A 20,522-nucleotide genomic window follows, 5' to 3' on the forward strand; every position below is an offset into this window, starting at 1 on the left:
TGAGACTGAAATGTCATAACTCTTGAAAATTTTGATTCTTTCCCTCCACTGGACCCTCTATTTCAGAGCAAAGTTACTTTTGGGAATAAATCAGTGTGACCAAGCTATGCCCTTTCCTACGTGTGGCCAGCCAGTGGCAGAACCAGCGTGCACATGAAGAAGAGGGACACTCCTTGCTGCCCGCTGCTGCCCCGGCCACCCCCAGTCTCACCACACCAGGAGCCCCATGGGTCTGCTGGGAGCCCAGCAGTACAGGCTGGGGGAGGCTGCTGGTGGAGGTTTTAAAACTCAGATGTGAGACTGCTGCCTGTGCTCCTGCAATCAAGATGGAGCCCTTTTCACAATTTCTTACCAGGTCACACCAGGCATTTCCATGTGTTCAGATTCAGCTAAAAAAAACACTTCAGAAACTCTTAAATTAAGCTAAAAATAAAGACTCCAGTAAAGGTCTTTTAGAAGCCATCTTGTCCATTCCCCTGCCTAAGCGCTCCTCACCCAGCCACCCTGCTTGCATGGGACGGGGAGTGCTCTTTGTTCTCATGGAAATACCTTCTACGTCAGCATATGTCTGTATTCAGGGTGTGACCTCAGCTAAATAGGAAGTATGCCAAGTAACTGAAGAGCAGTTTTAATAATTTTTTATTACAGTTGACATACAATATTATATTAGTTTCAGGTGTTCAACCCAGTGATGAGACATTATATAACTTACTAAGTGATCATCTCAATGAATCTAGTACCCATCTGTCACCAGACATAGTTATTACAATATCATTGACTGTATTCCCTACCTTGTACTTTACATCCCCATGACTTTTCTGTAACTACCAATTTGTTCTTCTTAATCCCTTCACCTTTTTCACCCAACCTCCCACCCCTCTGGCAACTGATAAAATGTTCTTTACAAGTCTGTTTCTGTTCTGCTTGTTTCTTTATTTTTTTTTTTAGATTTAATTATTGTTAGATATGTATTTATTGCCATTTTATTATTCATGTTTTTAATGTTTTTCCCCTTCTTCTTAAATAAATCTCTTTAACATTTCTGGTAATACTGGTTAAGTGGTGATGAACTCCTTTAAATTTTTCTTGTCTGGGAAGCTCTTTATGTGTCTTTTGATTCTAAGTGATAGCTTTTCTGGGTAGAGTAATCTTGCTTGTAGGTCTTTGCTTTTCATCACTTTGAATATTTATTGCCAGTCTATTCTGATCTGCAAAGTTTCTGTTGAGGAATCAACTGACAGTCTTATGGGAGCTCCTTTGTAGGTAACTCTTTATCTTGCTGCTTTTAAGATTCTCACCTTATCTTTAATCTTTGGCATTTTAATTATGATGTGTCTTGGTGCAGGTCTCTTTGGGCTCATCTTGTTTGGGACTCTCTGTATTTCCTATTGTATGTATGTCTATTGCCTTCAACAGGTTAGGAAAGTTTTCCATCATTATTTTTTCACATTTCCTCCTGTCTCTCTTCTCCTCTGGCACCCCCATGATGCAAATGTTGGTTCGCTTGAAGTTGTCACAGAGGCTCCTAATACTACCCTCACTTTTTTGGAAACTTTTTTCTTTTTTTCTATTCTGATTGGGTGTTTTCTATTTCCTTGTCTTCCAAATCTCTGATTTGATCTTCTGCTTCATCTACTCTACTGTTGATTCCCTGTAATGTATTCTTCATTTCAATTAGTGCATTCTTCATTTCTGACTAGTTCTTTTTATGTTTTCTAGCTCTGTTTTTGTTTCCTACCTCTTTGTTGAAGTTCTCAGTAGTTGATTTATTCTTCCCCTGAGTTCATTAAGCTTCCTTATAATCAGTGTTTTGAACTCTGCATCTAGTAGGTTACTAGTCTCCATTTTGGTTAGCTCTTTTTCTGGAACTTTATTCTGTTCTTTCACTTGGGACATTTTTCTTTATCTCCTCATTGTGGCTGCCTCCCTGTGTTTGTTTCTATGTTATGTAGATCTCTCGGGCTTCATACATCGGCCTTGTGTCATAGGTGTCCTGTAAGGCCCAGTTACACAGCCTTTCCAGTCATCCAAGCTTGGCATTCCGGGTTGGTCCCCATGTGGGCTGTGTACACCCTCCTGTTGTAGTTGAGCCTTGATTGCTGTTGGCACCTCAATGGGAGGGATCTACCACAAGCTGACTAGCTGTACACACTGTCTGCAAACACTGTGGAGGGTCAACTGTTCAAGGGTTGACCCCACAGAACAGGACTTTTCAGCAGGGCTCTGGTGCTTGCTGAGTGTATCCTTTGTTGGAGATGGTTGGGTGGAGCTTTGATGTGGTCCAAGGCTGGTGGGGAGGGACTCAGAAAAGGAACAATGGCTTCTGCCAACACTTCTATCTGGAGAAAGCTGACCCTCCAGCTCTTGCCCTGATGCCAAACAATTCAGTTCCTCCCCATATGTCCCTGGTGCCCTTCCAGCAGTTCTCCCAGTGCTGGAGCTCAGAGAGAGTGAGTCTAAGGAAGTCTGTGGATGAGTCCTTTAAGAGGAACACCTGGGACTCCCTCTGCCCTTCATCTCACTCAGCCATAATCCCCATTGGTTTTTACAGCCAGAAGTTATGGGGACTTCTTTTCCTGCCACTGGAATCCTGGGCTGGCAGGCCTGGTGTGGGTCTGGGACCCCTCACTCCTCAGGGGGGACCTCTGCAGCCTAGATATCCCTCCCAATTTGTATTGCCACATGTAGGTGTGGGACCTGCCCATTCTACCAGTTTCAATGTGACTTCTTCTTTGTATCCTTAGTTGTAGGACTTCTGTTTAGCTAGAATTCAGGCAGTTCTGAATGATGGTTGTTCTATAAGTAAATTTTTATTTTGATGGTGTTGTGGGAGGATTTGCATACCAAATTTACCTATGCACCATTTTCAAAGAGCGTTTTAAAAAATATTAATTCCCTATTATAAAAATGAACACATTGTCATGGTAGAAAACTTGAAAAATATTATTTATAAAGTATTGGGAGGGGAAAATAATCACTATATTTTATCACTCTATATATTCTTTTCAAATAATAATAAAAAAATAAAAAATAATCAGTATGATGCAATGGCCATGTCCTTCCTTCTATGTTTGAAATCACATCCTAAATTTAGTTTCTCCCAACTTGTTTTGTTGAAACATGTTAAACCTGCCCATAACACCCGTATACAGTTGATGGAGGTTCCCCAGTTGTTAACATTATGCCACCTATACTTCCCCTTACTTTCTACACACACACACATACACACACATACACACACACACACACACACACACCCTTTTTCTGAACCATTTGAAAGTAAATTGCAGGCATCATGAAGCTTCACTCCTAAAGACTTCAGCATGTAGTTCCTGAAAACAAAGACATTCTCCAACATTACCATAATCACTTCTGGGAAATTTAACATTGTTACAATAATATTGTAATAATCAGCCCATATACAACATTACCCAGTTGTCCCATTAATGTCCTTTATACCTCGGTTTTTGTTTTTGCAGAGGAGGAATCCAGGGTCCAATCAAAGCCCATACAATTTATATTTAGTTTTCATTTTTCTTTAGTCTCCTTTAATCTAAAACAGTTCTCCAGAAACACCCTTTCATTCTTTTTTCTTTTTTTAAAAATACATTTTTATTGATTTCAGAGAAGAAGAGAGAGAGAGAGAGAGAAACATCAATGATGAGAGAGAATCATTGATCAGCTGCCTTTAGCATTCCCGCAACCCGGGCATTTGCCCTGACTGGGAATTGAGCTGTGACCTCCTGGTTCAATCACTGAGCCACGCCAGCTAGACCCATTGCATTTGTAAAACCAGAGCTACTACTTATTTTTAACATGTACCACGTTTCATGATAAATATATTACATACCAGATATCTTTAAACTGTGATAAAATGCATAAAACATAAAATTCACCATTTTAATAATTTTAAAGTGTGCAGGTATATTCACAATACTGTGTGACTATCACCATTAATTAGCTCCAGAACATTTGCATCACCCCAGAAAGAAACTTTATACCCATTGAGCAGTCATTCTCATTCCCTTCTCCCCTAGGCCCTGGCAACCACTATAGATTTGTCTATTCTGGACATTTCATACAAATGGTATCATACAATACGTGGCCTTTTGCAGCTGGCTTCTTTCATTTGACATGTTTTCAAGGTTCATCTATGTCATAGCATCTATCGGGACTTCATTCCTTTTTATGGCTGAATAATATTGCATAATATGGACAGACTGCATTTTGTTTATCCATTCATCAGTAGATATTTGGGTGGTTTCCAATTTTTGGTGATGGTGAATAATGCTGCTATGAACATTTATATACAAGTTTTTGTATGAACATATCTTCAGTTCTCATGGGCAGAGAGCAAGGAGTGGAATTGCTTGGTCATGTGGTAATTCTATGTTTAACATTTTGCGAAGCTGCCAAGTTTTCCAGCATGGCCAACCATTTGATATTCCCGTCAGACATGTTTTAAGCATTCCAATTTCTCTACATCCTTGACAATACCTGTTGTTTTTATTATTATTATTATCATTATCATCATCATCATCGCCATACTAGTGGGTGTGAAGTGGTACATCATTGTAGTTTGATTTTCATTTCCTTAATGACTAGTGATGTTGAACATCAGATTTTTAAAAATATATTCTTACTGATTTTAGAGAGGAAGGGAGAGGGAGAGAGGGATAAAAACATCAATGATGTGAAAGAATCATTGATCGGCTGCCTTCTGCATGCCCCCCACTGGTGATCTAGGCTGCAACCCGAGCATGTGCCCTGACCAGAATCAAACCGTGACCTCCTGGTTCATAGGTCGATGCTCAACCACTGAGCCATGCCAGCTGGGCAAACATCAGATTTTTGTATTCATAAATATTTCAGCATGTGTCACTAGAAGATAAGCTTAATTTTATCTTCTAGAGCACATTATTCATCTTAATTATGTTGTTTAAGTCTACAACTTTTCTTCCCCATGATGTCTCCTCCAATATTTCAGCATCCCTTTTCCGTCGTAGAGTATAGCTAAGAGACTCCATTCTGATGGGTTCTGGAAGTTGTGTGTGTTTTTTTTCTTTCCAGGCAGGTGCACCTTGGTAAAGAACATATGGCTTTTAAATTTATAAAAGACCTTGCTGATGAGCAGCAAAAAATAAACGAGAAATACAAGGTCAGAATTCCTTCTAATTGTATATCATGTAGTTCACTAACTATTTTGAATTCCTGGTATAGGCAAGATGCCATATCAGGGGAAAGAAACCTTAATGTTAAGTTGGGAGGGGAGGAGGCTGATGACCAGTTAATTGTTACCTGTAAATCAAGGCTGGCTGTAAGTGTCACAAGAGACCTATACTAAGTATTAGGGGGATGCAGAAGCCAGGGAGGAGAGAGAACTCATCTAACTGGAAAGCTTTCTTTAAGACATGATATAATTTTGAAATATTGTAAGGAGGACAAAGGCATTCAATTGAGAGTGATGGAATGCTTCAAGTTTGGGCTGGAATTCTGGGTGTGAATTGCACCCGGATCTGCAGAGCATGAAGGCAAGAGAGGCCCAAAAACAATAACTAGGAGCCAGGCCAGATCCAGATTCAAATGGAAGTTCCAAGTCAGAGTCATTCAAAGAGGTTGAGCAGAAAGGGGAAAACTGGTTAGAGGAGAAGGCCACATCTGGCTCACCAAGTCAGCACTGCAGGTTCAGGGAAGGGAGAGTAAAGAGGGGAACTATGGGACTATGCAACACCCCTGGGATCTCTGTGGCATAGGCATTGTTAAGTGCAAGGCAGGCCCAGAGAATAGCAAGGACAGGTCCTTACTGGCTGAAGCACAGGGTACACAGGGACCAGAGGTGATAGGACTTGGCTAGGGCTCCATGTTGCAGGGGCTCAGACTTGATTGATAGGACTTATGGAATCATCACTTACTGTATTAGTGCTGCTGTACTAGTGCTGCTGTAACAAAATACAACAGGCTATGTAGCTTAAACAATAGAAATTTATGTTCTCACAGTTCTGGAGGCTGGAAGACCAAGATTAAAGTGTTGGCAGGATTGGTTCCTCCTGAGGTCTCTCTCCTTGGCTTGTAGATGGCCGTCTTTTCCCTGGGTCTTCACATGGTTTTCCTTCTGTGTCCAAATTTCCTCCTACCCTAATGACCTCATTTTAACTTGATTACCTCCTTAAGTAACATATCTCCTGACTAGGAGTTAGGATTTGAACATATGGATTTGGAGGGACACAATTCATCCATAATACCCTGGTACACGCATTTAAGCATGGGAGTCTGTGTTCCCCACACTCAGTGCTACACATAGTGGCAGTACTGGGTAGGAGGGATTGGGAAAATCATGTATCTTGTCATATGTGAATATATTTCTCATATAAAATATATCTTCTTTCTAGATTTGAAGTACAAATCAGATATTTGAATAAATTTGTTCTTTTTTATTTTTAAAGGATGTTAAATCATTACATTTGTAAATCTTAGCATTAGGAAAGGCACATATTAGATTGGCATTTAAATTTATTTTGGTATGTTATTCAGATCCTTTGCACATGATTTTAAAAACAAAATATCAAGTGTTTTCTGTGAACCCCACAATGGAATATTTTCTAACCGTTTTAAAGATGAAGGTGACACAGACATGCCACAGCCAGGTCAATGTGAGAGGTAAGGCTGTAATCGTCAGCATTTGGTTGACAGACAAACTCAACTGTTTATTCACTTGGCCAGTGCATTGAGTGAATGCCTAGTGTCTGTAAGATTCTGTGCTAGTGAATAAGTGATGGTCAGTTCAAGAAGGTCAGTGCGGAAGTGGCACAGAACCATTAAGAGATGATACAAAGTGTGCTGAGTGCAGTGATAGAACTAGAACCTATAGATAAATTGGAAATGAAGGCTAAGGTTCGTAGGTTCCCAGCTTGGGTGCATGTGTGTTAAATGAGATCTCAAATATGGAAGAAATGCTGGTTTAGTGGCAGATGAAAAGTTTAATTTGGGCTGTGTTACATCTGGGGTGACTGGAGGGCTTCCAGGGGGTAGCTGAAGGAACAAATCTGAGCTGGAGACAGAGGCTTGGGAGTGACCAGGATAGAGTAGAGACTGGCGCCAGAACAAGTATGGAGACCTGTGGAAAGTAAGTATCTTGAGAAAGATGGTAGCTCAAGGCAGGAATTCTAGAGAACTTCATGATTTAGGGGGAGAGCAGCGGACGACTAAGGAGATAGAGCAGAAATGGTTGGGAGGCCAGGGGACCTGGAGAACCCAGAGAAAGCAGACGTGGAGGGATCAGTCAAGTGCAAAGGGGATTCCAGGATCATGAGGCCTGAAGAGTGCACATTGCATGTGGCCACTTGGAAGTCCCTGTGTGCCTCGAGTGATAGCAACTCCAGCAGACTTGAGGAGGGAAACGCCAAATTGGATTTCTCGGGAATGGGTAGAAGTGAGTAGTTTCTTGAGAAGTTAAGATGAGCCAGGGGCAAAGAGTGATGGAGCCATTACAGAGGAAAAGGCTGAAGAAGCTTGGGAAGAGGCCGTGGTCAGACGGAAAGATTGTCTTTGAACAGGAGGAAGGACTGGAGAAGGCCGAGTAAGGAAGGCTGCAGTCTAGCCGGGCTTGCGTGCAGAGGGGGAGCTGTTGGGGAGTGCTGGTGGTCTTGTCTTCCCGATGACGCAGGAAGCAGGCCACTGCAGAGACTGTGGGGGGCAGACACTGGAGAGAGGCTTGCAAAAGCTATTGAGGGGAGCAGGAGAGGAGCTGTCGCATCCTTGCTATCAATCAGCAGGGCAAGCAGAAGGAAGAGCAGGCCACCCTGAGAGCCCAGTGTAGTGGGAGAGCAAGTGTTGTGGGGACACCGTTCAGTGTGTCCAGACTTCATCTGGTAGCTGAATCCGGGCTGGTAACCCAGTGGCGGGGAACCCTGGAGGCCCAAGGCATGTGGCAAAAAGGGAGTGGGAGTGGGTGGGAGCACGTGGAGGGAGTCAGCATTCTAGCTGGAAGGCACAAACCCGCAAGGATGATGAGCTCATGGGAGATCGATACACTAACTTCAGAAGTGTTCATCATACTAAGTAGAGTCTTAATCAAGATGTAAGGAATCGCCCTCCTTTCTTCTAGCTAACAACCTGTTTGCCAATCCCTTCGTTGGCTGCCTGTTTTATTTTACGTTTAGTGGTTGTGAGGGTCTGGGTCTTTCCCCACAAACTCTGTGTTTAGAACCTAAGGTCCACAATCTCAAACTCCCTGACGCGTGCAAATTAGAGCTGGACAGATCACCCCTACCCCACCCCCACCCCCCGGGGACAATATTGTACCCCTCTTATCTCTGAATAGGGTGTTATTGTGGTAATCAGAATAGATTTCTTCTGGTTCAGTCTTTAAAAATGATTATGATCAGTATACCTAAGGGCCAAACTAGTTTTGGACATTACCTAACGAACAAGTAATAAACAGCACAGACAGGCAAAACGGTTGCAGTGTGCACGTTGGCGGGCATGGGCAGACACTGGTCCCAGCCAAGTCAGCCTTCCTTGGGGTGACCCAGGACTCCTGGGGTATAGGAAGGAGAGCTGGGGTCCGGGGGCCACTGGAGAAGCAGTGGGGGAAGGGGAGCAGGAGGGGAGGAAGGGAAGCAGGCGGGGGGGGGGGGGCTGAAGGGCGGGCCTTAGGCCCAGGAAGGAGCAGACCCCACCAACCTCCGCCACGCAGGAAAGGGGAGGCATCGTTTGCCTTTTAAAGTACCTTTAAAACCTGGTACTTGGATAATCAGCTCTGAGTAGCTTAAAACTGGGACATTGCATTGCTTTTCAAAGAAATCTCTGTAGTCCTGTGGTTACATGGTTCCTTAAAATCCTTCCTGTGACTTCTAAATGCCTTGGAAACAATTTCTAGACACTTTCCTCTAGTTACAAAAAGAAGGTATTAGTTTTGTGCTTCTATAAAATCTTCCTATGTGTAAACAGTGAGTATAATTACAATGATACCTTTAACCTAGTTATGTCACCACCCCTCCCAACGGAACTTCTTGGGTGGATTTGACCAATTGTATAATGGGGTTCTAGCAGTTTTAAAAAGAAATAAAGTTGTGTGCATTTGTATTCAATTTTAATATTTTTGATTATTAAAAACCCAGCTAGATAGAGGAGATCCTGTCTTGGAGGAGGAATTTCAGCGACTGACGACGGAAATTAACCAGAAGCGGGTTGTTCACAATCTGGAAGAAGTGGGTAGCTTTCCTTTATTTTGAATCTAACTATTGGCAGCTCTTTCAATGCTCACTTTTAAAAAGCTAAACGATGTTAAAAAAAATCCTCTTAGCAAGAGATCCTTAATAACCTTTAATATGCTTATGTTTTCAGAGTGTTTTTACTACATACTCACAGTAAAACATCACAATTCACATACTTTGGCTTCTCCTTCCCACCCTCACTTTCTCCTTCTGTTCTCCTTTGGCATTTCCATCCCCTCTGCTCTCCATGCCGCTGTCGCTGCCGCTGTCGGAAGGTCCTCAGGTGGGCCTTGGGCCTCTCTTCATCGGCCCTCCCCTTGGTGGGAAGGGTACAGACAGGAAGCCAAAAGCCAGACTTCAGGTCCCAGCTCTACCACAGATTTGGGACCTTGGAAAAGCCCTCTGGGCCTTGATGCCTTGGTTTCTTCAAATGTCCAATGGGGACAGTAGCCTCTCCACCTGAGTATCCACTGCCAGGTGATAGTTCCTGATTGAACCCCGATTTTTAATTTTAATGGAAAGATTCTTCCTAATCTCCCACCTTCATCACCCCCGCTTTCTTTTCCTGGGTTTGCCACATCTGAATTATTTCAACCTCTTTTCTTCTCCCCCACATTTAACCTGGCCACCAAGTCTCGCCAATGGCTCTTCCACAAGGTCATACCCAAGCCCAACCTCCAGATCTCACCCCCACTAATCCAGCAGACTGTCTGTTCATATATCTGTCCCTCTGCCCTCTCCACTCCAGCCCACTGCATGTACAATGTGAGACATTCGTTTCTGAAATATTTTTCTATTATTTCCCTGTTCAAGAATCTACAGTGCCTGAGGCTCTTGCTGGCCTCAGTACACCCTCAGGCACCCTGTCCCTTGCATTCACTTACCCAGCACCTCCCACTGCGCCCATGATATGCAGACACTGCTGGTGCTGGGGGAAGGCTGAGCATGGCAGTCCTCCACTGGCATCATACCGTCTGCTCCTCTGCGTCTGGATGCAGTGCTGGCACCCGCCACATCTGACTTCATTCTTCTCCCTCAGGGTCACATGTGTTTGCTTGAGCTTCCTGAACTAGACTATAAATTTTTTAAAGCCCAAAACTCCCACTTTCAGATCCAGCCCAGCAAGTATTCCCTGTGATGTTGCGTATACTAAAGCGCTTAATAAATGCTTATTATAAAGCAGGACAAATAACAAGTAAACTAGTTTGGGGATCACATGCAAGCATGTTTATCACATGCTTCTATTAGGGGCTACATTTTAAATCTGAGACGTGCTTTCACTTTCTGTTCACAGAAAAGCAAGAAATTTGAACCTGATTTTGATCCACTTGTTAATAACACTTGGGTCAGCAGGTTCAGGGCACAGAGACGGTTTCAGCAAGCAGCACGCAAGGTAAGACTCAGCACCAGATTGAAATTTTAATTTGCTTAGTCATCAGCACAAGGAAATCAAACACTGAGTTCTTTTGTAACTGCTTTATTGAGATATAATTTGCATGCCATAAAATTTACTCTTGTAAAGTGTACAATTCAGTAGTTTTTAGTCTATTCACAGAGTTCTACAACTATCACCACTATCTAATTTTAGAACATTTTTATCGCCACAAAAGGGCACCTGGTTCCCATTAGCGGTCATCTCCATCCCCCGGCCCTGGAAACCACTAATCTACATTCTGTCTCTGTGGATTTGCCTCTTCTGGACATTTCATGTAAATGGAATCATACAATGCATGTCCCTTGGCAACTGGCTTCTCTTTAACGTGTTTGCAAGGCTCACCCATGTGGTAACATATATCAGTACTTCATTCCTTTTTATGGATTAACTAGCATTAAGTTCGTGCACCGGGGAAAGGGGGGTGGGAGTTAGGTGGAGGCGGGCAAAGGTGGGGGGAAATAGGAACAGAAAGAGTCTTTGCTGTGGGCGTTGACACACTGCCGTGTGCAGACGATGTTTTGCTGAGTTGTACACTTGAAACCCATATGTTTTGTGAACCAATGTCAACGACGCAATAAATTCAATAAAAAAAATAAAATAATCTCTTGCATAATTATTATCAAGGCTACAAGGTCAGGCTGGATTTCTCTTTGTCTCTTCAACATGTCTCCTTTGGTCCTTGCCCAGGGTCTTTGTACTTGCTGGTTCCTCTGCTCAGAACCTTCTTCCCAGGGTCATTGTCTCCTTATCACTCAAGTCTGAGATCAACCCTCACCCCCCTCAGAATAGCCTTCGCTAATTATTCTTGCATAATGGCCAGACCACTCCCTTCCCAGCCCCCAGTCATGTCTTCGTGCATTTACTCTCTTATTTTCTTCATGGTGTTGATCTTGTTTAAGTGTTTACTGTCATCCATTCCACCCCCCACGCCCCAGTTTACACACACACTTGGACTATCACCTCTGTGCAGGCTAATGTTTGTTTGTTCCCACTGTATCTCCAATGCCTCGCACAGAACTGGCCACAGAGTAGCCACTTCATAATATCTGCTAAACCAAGGGTGGGGCATGTCCAGCCCGCGGGCGGTATAAGGCCCTCGAAATCATTTGGCCTGGCCCTGCCGAAGTATCAGGGGTGAGTTAATTAAATGTTTGACCAAATACAGCAGGCTAATTTTTAAGTTGATAATTTTGTATGGCCTATGGATTATGTTACAAATATCCAAATGGCCCTTGGCAGAAAAAAAGGTTCCCCATGCCTGTGTTAAAAGAAAGAATTTTCACAGGATGGAAAGGAGTGTTGGTTACGGAATGAATAATCATTCCAATAACTAGGACAGATTTGCGCGCATCTGCTCTGAAGTCAAAGCACAGCAGTGTGCAGTGAGCATGGCCCTAGTCCACAGCCCCATTTCTACAGAATTGTCCCTTCCGTTTGTCCTTCAACTCTGAAAACAACACAGTGGGAGCATTGCTATTCAGATACACTGGAAAAGGGAAATGTAGAAATAGTCATTGTTTCCACTGTGGAAATATGGGGAAACCGAGTCTCGTAAACTGGGTAAGGCAAGGCTAGATGACAGCCTGGTCTCGTTTGTATTCAGGGAAGTCAGCATCATCCTGGTGTTGAATTCCCAGCCTCGGCCTCAGGCAGCAGCTTGCCACTCTCCTGGTGAATTCTGACTTACAGCGGTGGCCTTAGCCCTTAGCTGTGGTTGGGGAAAATGAATTAAATCAAATGACAAAATGAGCATGTGTCAACGACTCGTTTGAAACCCTTATTCTTTCTGATTCTAGATCATCGTTCACCGACGGTTACTTAAAATGCTGGACATCATGCGTTTCATGGACAGAGAGACCATATTAAAGAGGCTCAAGCACAGCAGACACTCGATAGCACAAGGTGAGATACGGCCGGGAAGTCAGCGATGCCTTGGCCAGCTGTCGTCACAGCATGAGGTTTCTTTACAATGAAGTTGGCTGCGTAGAAATATGATGTTTTCATAAATCACACGTATGTTTTCTATGGCTGCTAAACAAGTCACCATAAACGTGTGGCTCAGAACAAACATGTGGAGGTCAGAAATCTAAAATCAGGGATCCAGAGGGCTGGGTCCCTGAGGCGCCAGTGGAGAATGTGTTCCTGGCCTTTCCCGGCTTCCGGAGGCCACCGGCACGCTTGGCTCCTGGCCACTTCCTCAAGTCACTGACCTCTTGCCTCTGTCATCACGTCTCCTTCTCTGACTCTGACCCTCTTCTCTCCCTCTTTTATGGATCCTGTGATTACTTTAGGCCAGTGGTTCTCAACCTTCTGGCCCTTTAAATACAGTTCCTCATGTTGTGACCCAACCATAAAATTATTTTCGTTGCTACTTCATAACTGTAATGTTGTTACTGTTATGAATCGTAATGTAAATATCTGATATGCAGGATGGTCTTAGGCGACCCCTGTGAAAGGGTCATTCGACCGCCAAAGGGGTCGCGACCCACAGGTTGAGAACCGCTGCTTGAGGCCCACCCGGATCACCCAGGACAATCTCCCCATCTCAGTCAAGATCCTTAACTTAATCATGCCTGCAAAGTCCCTGTACCATGTAAGGTCGCCAGAGACTGGGACAGTCAACACGTACACTTGCTGGCTGGTTGGCTGGGTCTGGTTTTATCTCAGCCTAGCATTTACACACACAGTGTTTTACCTCATATTATCTTTGCTATTTTTAAAAAGTTCCTATCCACAGGTGGGCTGGGGCTGTTGGAGGCCCATCCTCAGTAGCTCTAGGAGCCCAACAGCCACATCACCATCTCCTTCCAGAAAATGTATTTCCAATCTGTGGCTCAGGTGCAGACCCACAGGCGGGCCTGGTCTCTCCAGCCCTCCTTCCTCCTGAGCCTGAGCCCTTGGACCTGGCTCAGGCTGCCCTGTCCTCCCCCAAAATAAAGTGAAAATAAAATAACATTTTTTATACTTTGGAGCGGGGTGGAGATAAAGGACAAAGGAGACATTAAAAATGGGAATAAATACATGCACACATAGATACTGTGATTGGAATGGCATGTAGCAGGTACCACATGGTGTGTGACAAATAAGCAACTGAAGATGGGGGTTTCACATAGAAATACCTTAGGAGTCTCCCCAAAAGTGCTGTTTTGTTTTTCCCTCATAGAGAAGACTCCCTCCAAATACCATCTGCTGCGGCACAGTCAAGACAATCACTCCAGCTGGGGCTTTGTGTCACCCAAGCAAGTGCTGCCCTTCGCCTTCCCATCCCACAGTCCTCCCCAGGGCTTCGATGAGCTGGTGGGTGCTGCTGGGCTGGGGAAGGGCCGGGCTCGGTCAGATGGTTGTTCGGCAGACACCAAGGCAGGCCCTATCGCTGTCTCGGTCCCTTTGCCTCCTCTGAGAGGCTCCCCCGGGAGATCTGTGCCCAGGGACTGTGGCCAATGGGAAGCCAGGGGTCATGTACCGCCACCGCCTGGCATCCGACACACTTGTGCAGAGCTTCTGAGAGCCGGGGCTGGCCCTTTCCAGCCTGGGGCCCAGCAAGAGCACTGAGCGGAGCTTGACAGCCCAGGTTCAGGCCTGAGAGCAGCTGGGCAGTTGGAGAGACCCAGAGGACCTGGCCTGGCCCGGGAGGCAGGTCCTGCTCAGCTGAGTCCTTCTGCAGCGTGAGCAATGGAGAGGCCAGAAGGACGGCCCAGAATCCCACAGTCTAAACTCTAACCCATCAGGCTCACAATTCCCCCTTCCTCCTTCCCTCCCTACCCCCCTCCTGGCTGTTCTCTCTCTCTCTCTCTCTCTCTCTCTCTCTCTCTCTCTCTCTCTCTCTCTCTCTCTCTCTCTTTCTCATCCTGGCAAGAGGTGTGGTATTTCATCCCTCTTGCCCAATGGGCGCAATGATGCATTATAATAAAAAGAACAGCCCTGCATTACATCCACCATGAGTGACGCAGTGTCCTAAAGGCTTCAGTTGTATCATCTCTTTAATCTTCAACAAATCTATGTGCTGCGTATCATCTCACAGATGAGCAGGAAACTGAGACACAGGGACATCGCCAGAAATAAAATGTTGCCCCTGTTCACATAGCTGGCAAAAGAAAGTGTGTTTAAGTTGATATTGAAAGTGCATATGCTGAAAAAAAAAAAATCAGTTTCAAAGACTAAACTTGCCATTCACATCCTATAATGTGTGTTAAGCATTGCAGGACTGACTTTAGAAATTCCATGTATTTTCTGCATTAGAAAGTAAATGACTTAAAAGATTAGAATATTTTGTTCCTAGGAGGAACAAAATCTGATTTTCCAGCGAGAACAGATATCTGACACCTAATCATTGAAGGCAGAGATCGCCACTGCGCTCATTCCTTTTGAGCAGCTCAAAGCTTAGGCATTTCACTCGCTGCTTTAATTAGTTCTACAAAGGCTTCTCTGCTGCTCAGAGCTGATGCAAAGCAGACTGCTCAGCATTCTTGCCTTTAAAGAGTTGTCAAATTCATTTCACGAATACTCTATTTTATCAATTTTAAAATAATTTTTAAAATGTATTTAGCATCTTTGCCCAGCCAACGTGGCTCAGTCATTGAGCATCAACATAGGAACCAGGAGGTCACGGTTCAATTCCCGGTCAGGGCACAAGCCCAGGTAGTGGGCTCAATCCCCAGTGTGGTAGGATGTGCAGGAGGCAGCCGATCAATGATTCTCTCTCATCAGTGATGTTTCTCTCTCTCTCTCTCTCTCTCTCTCTCTCTCTCTCTCTCTCTCTCTCTCTCTTTCTCCCCCTTCTTCTCAAAAATAACTAAAAATATATTTTTAAAAATATTTAGCATCTTTGAAATTAGGAAGTGTCTTATAATTAATGGTATATTAACATGCATCACACTAATTTAATTATGGTGTCTTAGATCAGATGAAATACCGTGTTTATTGAGTGCCATAATACAGCAGGCGCTGTTTCAGATTCTCTAGGTGTCTGAGGCAGCTTGGCCTGCAGGACGTTGATTGGTAGTGCTTTAGGGATTAGCAGCTGGGCGAGGGTGGTGGGAGCGGGAGCGGGAGTGGACAGAGAGAGAAGCAGCACTGCAGACCTTCTTGACAAAGGCCTCAGCTGAATTCATGAGGAGCTCTGATGCTGAGATAGGGTGAGAGGACCCAACATTAGACCTGTCGCTGGAGGTGGGCTGCCCTCGGAGGGGCACGTGGCCTTCACTGAGGCAGCGCCTGCAGCCCGGGCACCTCCTGAAGAGGGCTGACCCCAGAGAGTTGTTTGTATGAACTGGACTCCTAGCAACTGGGGGACTGAACCCTTTGAGCCTAAAGGTGATTCTGGGTGGCACCTTGCAGCATCCACGACAGTAGAAAATGAAAATGAAGAATCACTTCTACTAAGAGACAAGGAGGGAAGGTTGGCCACCGCCACCTCCAGGCCCCACACGTGCAGTAGCGACTGTGGTCGCGGGAAGGGATGCTTTAAGAATAGAGCTGTTCACTTCATGTTCAGAGTGTCAGGGCCAGCAGCACAGCCACCGTTGCTTAATGTGGTTATGTGTCAATTCCTTGCATTTTCCCCTTTCAGGCTCCTGGCGGCCTTGGACCTGTCCCAATTAAACCTTCAGACATTCAAGTCAAGCACCATCATTCCTTCTTCAACCTGCAGGTCAGACCGACTCATGGTATCGTTAATTAGGCTCCTTATGACATGAATGAAACATTTGAATTGCATTATTTTAATAGCTTATTTTACTATTTTATTTGTCACATACTGTGTGTACTTTCCTGTTGTCATTTTATGGTATGTGTGAAGCTAACAGACTCTGTTTTCCTGATGTGGCTTATGGGACCCAGGATCCTTCCTTATTCTGTGGAAATACCATCTATTATGCACACATAAAGGCACAACAGTTAGAAACTTTAAGAAAAAGCACAAGATGAGGTGAACAAAGTTAGTCAGTCCTCCTTGAGTATATATGACCACTTCTGCTTTTGAAAATATAAATATTTTTATTTTTTCAACTACAAAGAAGTATAAAGATAATTCTTTATTGTTGAAAGTATTACATATTCCCTTTTTTTCCCCCATTGACCCCATCCAGCCCGCCATCACCCCCCACCCCAGGCCCTCACTGCCCCACTGTCTGTGCCCATAGGCCATGCATATATTCATATAAGGTCCTTAGCTGATTTCCTCGCACCCACCCACCCTCCCTCGCCTTCTCTCTAAGGTTCCCCACTTCCATGCTTCTGTGTCTCTGGATCCACTCCATTCATCAGTTTATTTTGTTACTTAGATTCCACAGATGAGTGCGATCATATGATACTTATCTTTCTCTGACTGACTTATTTCACTTAGCATGATATCCTCCAGGTCCCTTTATTATGACTCAAAGGGTAAGAAATTCTTCTTTTTTACTGCTGCATAGTATTCTGTGGTATAAATGTACCACAGCTTTTTTATCCACTCATCTACTGATGGGCACTTGGGCTGTTTCCAGTTCTTAGCTATTATAAGTTGTGCTATGAACATAGGGATGCATATATCCTTTCTGATTGGTGTTTCTGATTTCTTGGGATATATTCCTAGAAGTGGGATTATTGCATCAAATGGGAGTTCCATTTTTAGTTTTTTGAGGAAACTCCATACTGTTCTCCATAGTTGTTGTACCAGTCTGCATTCCCACCAGCAGTGAAGGAGTGTTCCTTTTTCTCCACATCCACACCAGCACTTGTCATTTGTTGATTTGTTGATGGTAGCCTTTCTGACAGGTGTGAGATGGTACCTCATTGTTGTTTTAATTTGCATCTTTCTGATGATCAGTGACTTTGAGCATTTTTTCATATGTCTCTTAGTCATCTGTACGACCATTTTTGAGAAGTGTCTATTTAGGTCCTTTGCCCATTTTTTAATTGGATTGTTGGTCTTCCTTTTGTTAAGTTGTATGAGTTCCTCATATAGTTTAGATATTAACCCTTTATCAGATGTATCTTTGCCAAATATGTTCTATACAGTGTGGTCCCTTTTTGTTTTGTTGATGGTTCCTTTTGCTGTATAGAAGCTTTTTATTTTGATGGTAGTTCCATTTATTTATTTTCTCCTTAAGTTTCCTTTGACTTATGAGATGTATCCATAAACATATTGCTATGAGAGATGTCTGAGATTTTGCTGCCTATGGTTTCCTCTAGGATTTTTATGGTTTCCTGACTTAAATTTAATTTTTTTAATCCATTTTGAGTTTATTCTTGTGTATGGTGTAAGGTGGAAGTCTATTTTCATTTTCTTGCATGTACCTGTCCAATTTTCTCAACACCATTTATTGAAGAGAATTTCTTGACTCCATTGTATGTTCTTGACTCCTTTGTCAAATATTAATTGAGCATAATGGCTTGGTTCTATTTCTGGGGTCTCTGTTCTGTTCCATTGATTGATATGCCTATTATTATGCCAGTACCAGGCTGTTTAGCTTAGAATGGTTTGTAGTATGAGTTGATATTTAGTATTGTGGTTCCTCCAACTTTGTTTTTCTTCCTCAAGATTGCTGCAGCTATTCAGGGTCTTTTTTTATTCCATATACATTTTTGGAATATTTGTTCTAAATCTGTGAAATATGCCATTGAAATTTTAATAGGGATTGCATGGAATCTATAGATTGCCTTAGGTAGTATGGACATTTTAATGATGTTGATTTTACCAATCCATGAACACAGTATATTCTTCCACTTGTTTATATCTTCTTCTATCTCTTTTTTCAATATCCTGTAGTTTTCTGAGTACAAGTCTTTTGCCTCATTGGTTAAGTTTATTACTAAGTATCTTAATATTTTTGTTGCAATGGTAAATGGGATTCTTTGTTTAATTTCTCTTTCTGAGAATTCATTATTGGTGTATAAAAAAGCCATCGATTTTGGGGTGTTGATTTTATATCCTGCTACATTGCCAAATTCATTTATTAAATCTAGTAGTTTCTTGGTGAAGTCTTTAGGGTTATCTATGTACAATATCATGTCATCTGTGAATAGTGAGAGTTTTACTTCCTCCTTTCCAATTTGGATGCCTTTTATGTTTTCTTCTTGTCTGATCACTGCAGCTAGAACTTCCAGAACTATGTTGAATAAGAGTGAGGAAAGCAGACATCCCTGTCTTGTTCTTGTTCTTACGGGAAATGGTTTTAGTTTTGGCGTATTGGGTATGATGGTCGCTGTAGGTTTGTCATATATGGCCTTTATTGGGTTGAGATATTCTCCCTCTATTCCCACTTTGCTGAGAGTTTTTATCAAAAATCGCCATTGGATTTTGTCGAATTCTTTTTCTGCATCTATTGATATATCATGTGATTTTTGTCTTTCAATTTGTTTGTGTGATCTATCGCGTTTATTGATTTGCGAGTATTGTACCACCCTGCATACCTTGAATAAAACCCACTTGGTCATGGTGTATGATCCATTTAATATATTTCTGGATCCAATTTGCTAATATTTTGTTGAGCATTTTAGCATCTATGTTCATCAGGGATGTTGGCGTGCAATTTTCTTTCTTTGTAGTGTCTTTATCTGGCTTTGGAATTAGGGTAATGCTGGCCTCATATAAAGAGCTTGGAAGTGTTCCTTCCTCTTGGATTTTTTGGGAATAGTTTGAGGAGGATAGGTGTTAGTTCCTCATTGAATGTTGGGTAAAACTCTCCTGTGAAGCCATCAGGACCAGGACTTTTGTTTGCTAGAAGTTTTTTAATTACTGCTTCTATTTCATGAGTTGCTATTGGCCTATTCAAGTTTTCCGATTCTTCCTGATTCAGTTTTGGGAGTTTGTATGTTTTTTAGGAACTTGTCCATTTCATCCACATTGGCCAGCTTGTTGGCATATAGTTGTTCATAGTATTTTCTTACAATCCTTTATGTTTCTGTGGTGTTAGTGGTTACTTCTCTGTTTTCATTTCTGATTTTATTTATTTGGGTCCTCTCTCTTTGTTTCTTGATGAGTCTGGTTCATCAATTTTGTTTATTGTTTCAAAGATCAGCTCTTGGTTTTCATTGATTTTTGTATTGTTTTTTTGTCTCTATGTTATTTATTTTTGCTCTAATCTTTATTATTTCCTTTCTTCTACTTACTCTAGGTTTTCTTGTTGTTCTGTTTCAAGTTGTAGGGTTAAATAATTTACTGTTGCTTTTTCTTGTTTTTTGAGGTGGGCCTGTAGTGCTAGGAACTTCCCTCTCGGGACTGCTTTTGCTATGTCCCAGAGATTTAGGGTTGTTGGGTATTCATTTTCATTTGTTTCCAGGAAGTTTTTGATTTCTTTCTTGATCTCGTTGGGAACCCATTCATTGTTTAATTACATGCTATTTAGCCTCCATGTGTTTGGATGTTTTGGGTGTTTTTACTGTAGTTGATTTCTATTTTCATTCCACTGTGATCTGAGAAGATGCTTGATATTATTTCAGTCTTCTTGAACTTGTAGAGACTTGTTTTGTGTCCTAACATGTGGTCTATCTTTGTTAATGATCCATGTGCACTTGAGAAGAATGCATGTTCTGCAGCTTTGGAGTGAAATGTTCTATAAATGTCAATTAAATCCATCTGGTCCAGTGTGTCCTTTACAGTCACTGTTTCCTTGTTAAGTTTTTGTCTGGAAGATCTATCCAGTGAAGTCAGCAGGGTGTTAAAGTCCCCTACTATGACTGCATTGTTGTCAATTGTTCCGTTAAAGTCCTCTAGAAGATTTTTATATATTTAGGTGCTCCGATATTGTGTGCATATATGTTTACCAGGGTTATATCCTCTTGTTAGATCAATCCCTTTAGTATTATGTAGTAACCTGTATTGTCTCTCTTTTTTTTTGCCTTTATTCTCTCTTGTGATGGCCTTCATTTTGAAGTCTATTTTATCAGAT

At 42.7% G+C, this 20,522-nt stretch overlaps 1 protein-coding gene across 2 annotated transcripts in view; it reads left to right on the forward strand.

Moving 5' to 3' along the window:
* The window catches only part of CFAP221 (cilia and flagella associated protein 221), a 102,828-nt gene that overhangs the window by 56,840 nt on the left and 25,466 nt on the right, over positions 1 to 20,522 (forward strand). For both annotated transcript variants that reach the window (XM_036320414.1, XM_036320415.1), the window contains 6 exons: positions 5,071 to 5,158; positions 9,120 to 9,209; positions 10,510 to 10,608; positions 12,447 to 12,552; positions 13,814 to 13,947; positions 16,220 to 16,300. In XM_036320414.1, the coding sequence (XP_036176307.1) occupies positions 5,071 to 5,158; positions 9,120 to 9,209; positions 10,510 to 10,608; positions 12,447 to 12,552; positions 13,814 to 13,947; positions 16,220 to 16,300 (598 nt within the window). The remainder of the gene's footprint in view (positions 1 to 5,070; positions 5,159 to 9,119; positions 9,210 to 10,509; positions 10,609 to 12,446; positions 12,553 to 13,813; positions 13,948 to 16,219; positions 16,301 to 20,522) is intronic.

Source organism: Myotis myotis, unplaced genomic scaffold (assembly GCF_014108235.1).
Source record: "Myotis myotis isolate mMyoMyo1 unplaced genomic scaffold, mMyoMyo1.p scaffold_m19_p_8, whole genome shotgun sequence".
Classification (NCBI taxonomy): Eukaryota; Metazoa; Chordata; class Mammalia; order Chiroptera; family Vespertilionidae; genus Myotis; species Myotis myotis.